This window comes from Hyperoodon ampullatus (genome assembly GCF_949752795.1).
Source record: "Hyperoodon ampullatus genome assembly, chromosome: 4".
In the NCBI taxonomy this organism is placed as follows: Eukaryota; Metazoa; Chordata; class Mammalia; order Artiodactyla; family Ziphiidae; genus Hyperoodon; species Hyperoodon ampullatus.
Window position 1 is genome coordinate 128,201,733 of NC_136917.1, and position 2,525 is coordinate 128,204,257.

General features: G+C 49.7%; 1 protein-coding gene across 1 annotated transcript; it reads left to right on the top strand.

Moving 5' to 3' along the window:
* Nucleotides 1–260: 260 nt before the first annotated feature.
* LOC307052163 (tyrosine-protein kinase RYK-like) lies at nt 261–2,261 on the top strand (the record flags this gene model as incomplete). The annotated part of the gene is given in 4 exon segments (XM_079703013.1): nt 261–924; nt 926–937; nt 939–1,178; nt 1,182–2,261. Coding segments are annotated over 4 exon segments (1,980 nt in total). The 5' UTR covers nt 261–276.
* Nucleotides 2,262–2,525: the final 264 nt, after the last annotated feature.

Sequence of the window (2,525 nt, forward strand, 5' to 3'; positions counted from 1 at the left end):
TTCCAGGTCTGGAGAAGGAAATATATTATATGAGCTTAAAATATCTTGTAGCAGAAATAAAGACCCTATTTAAAAACTAATGGGGATATATGGAAACAACACAAGAGGTGGTTTCAAAAAGACAAGTGACAGAAATGGATCATAATTTGATAAATAAACAAGGAATCCCTGAGTCCATAATCATACTCAAAATGTGAGGGGAAGGGAGGAAAGCTATTTTTTATAAAAGAACTCCAGTTTAAAATGTAGAAGGAGGCCCGCCTCCCGCAGCGGAAGATGCGGCCGAGGAGGAGGCGGCGGCGGCGCGCTCCCGCGGTCCGAAGCGGCGGCAGGCTGCCACGGGCCGGCGGCGCGATGAGCTGGGCTGCCGCCCCCGGCTCGGGGCTCGGGGCTCGGGGCTCGGGGCTCGGGGCTCGGGGCTCGGGGCTCGGGGCTCGGGGGGCGGGGCGGCCCACGCTTCTCCTCGGCGGCGGCGGCGGCGGTGGCCATGCGCAGGACTGCGCGGCCGGGGCCGCCGAGCCGGGGCCGCCTCCCGTGGACCCGCGGCCTGAGGGCCCCGCCGCCGCCGCCCCTGCCCCGAGGCCGCCGGCGCTGCCTCCCGCGTTCGCGGGGCCCAGCGTGAGCCTCTACCTGAGCGAGGACGAGGTGCGCCGGCTCATCGGTCTTGTTGCAGAACTTTATTATGTGAGAAATGATCTTATGAGTCACCACGCCCTATCCTTTAACCTGTTAGTACCCAGCGAGACAAATTTCCTGCACTTCACTTGGCATGCAAAGTCCAAGGTTGAATATAAGCTGGGATTCCAAGTAGACAATTTCGTGGCTATGGACATGCCCCAGGTCGACATTTCTGCTCAGGGGGAAGTTCCACGCACTTTATCAGTGCTTCGGGTCGAGCTTTCCTGTACTGGCAAAGTAGATTCTTGAGGTTATGATTACTAATGCAGCTCAATTTGACAGTAAATTCTTCAAAAAACTTTACAGTCTTAAATTTTAAACGAAGGAAAATGTGCTACAAAAAACTTGAAGAAGTAAAAACGTCAGCCTTGGACAAAAACACTAGCAGAACTATTTATGATCCTGTACATGCAGCTCCAACCACTTCTACGCGTGTGTTTTATATCAGCGTAGGGGTTTGCTGTGCAGTAATATTTCTTGTAGCAATAATATTAGCTGTTTAGCACCTTCATAGTATGAAAAGGATTGAACTGGATGACAGCCTCAGTGCCAGCAGTAGTTCCCAAGGGCTGTCTCAGCCATCTAACCAGACGACTCAGTATCTGAGAGCCGACACACCCAACAATGCAACTCCTATCACCAGCTCCTTGGGTTATCCCACCTTGCGGATAGAGAAGAATGACCTGAGAAGTGTCACTCTTTTGGAGGCCAAAGCTAAGGTGAAGGATATCGCAATATCCAGGGAGAGGATAACTCTAAAAGATGTACTCCAAGAAGGTACTTTTGGGCGTGTTTTCCATGGGATTTTAGGAGATGAAAAAGATCCAAATAAGGAAAAACAAGCATTTGTAAAAACAGTTGAAGATCAAGCTTCTGAAATTCAGGTGACAATGATGCTCACTGAAAGTTGTAAGCTACGAGGTCTTCATCACAGAAATCTTCTTCCTATTACCCATGTCTGTATAGAAGGAGAAAAGCCCATGGTGATATTGCCTTACATGAATTGGGGGAATCTTAAATTGTTTTTACGGCAGTGCAAATTAGTAGAGGCCAATAATCCACAGGCAATTTCTCAACAAGACCTGGTCCACATGGCTATTCAGATTGCCTGTGGAATGAGCTATCTGGCCAGAAGGGAAGTCATCCACAAAGACCTGGCTGCTAGGAACTGTGTCATTGATGACACACTTCAAGTTAAGATCACAGACAGTGCCCTCTCCAGAGACTTGTTCCCTATGGACTATCATTGTCTGGGGGACAACGAAAACAGGCCAGTTCAGTGGATGGCTCTTGAAAGTCTGGTTAATAATGAGTTCTCCAGTGCTAGTGATGTGTGGGCCTTTGGAGTGATGCTGTGGGAGCTCATGACCCTGGGCCAAACGCCCTACGTGGACATCGACCCGTTTGAGGTGGCCGCGTACCTGAAAGATGGTTACCGAATAGCCCAGCCGATCAACTGTCCTGATGAACTATTTGCTATGATGGCTTGTGGCTGGGGCTTAGATCCGGAGGAGAGGCCCAAGTTCCAGCAGCTGGTCCAGTGTCTCACAGAGTTCCATGCAGCCCTGGGGGCCTACGTCTGACTCCTCGCACAGTCCCCAGCATCAGGAGGAAGGAGCCTGCCAGGGCTCACTTGCAGCCAGTCACGCATGCCGCATACGCCACGCAGCACCGTGGAAGCACATTTGTCTTCCAGAACACCGTGCTTTAGGAATGCTTTAGAATCGGAACTATCTAAGGCAGACTTAATGATGTCAAATATTTTCTAGATATCACTTTCGTTAGGTTGAACTGAAAATGTTTTTGTAACTTTTTTGGCCAAAAATTTTTTTAAACATAGTTAACTT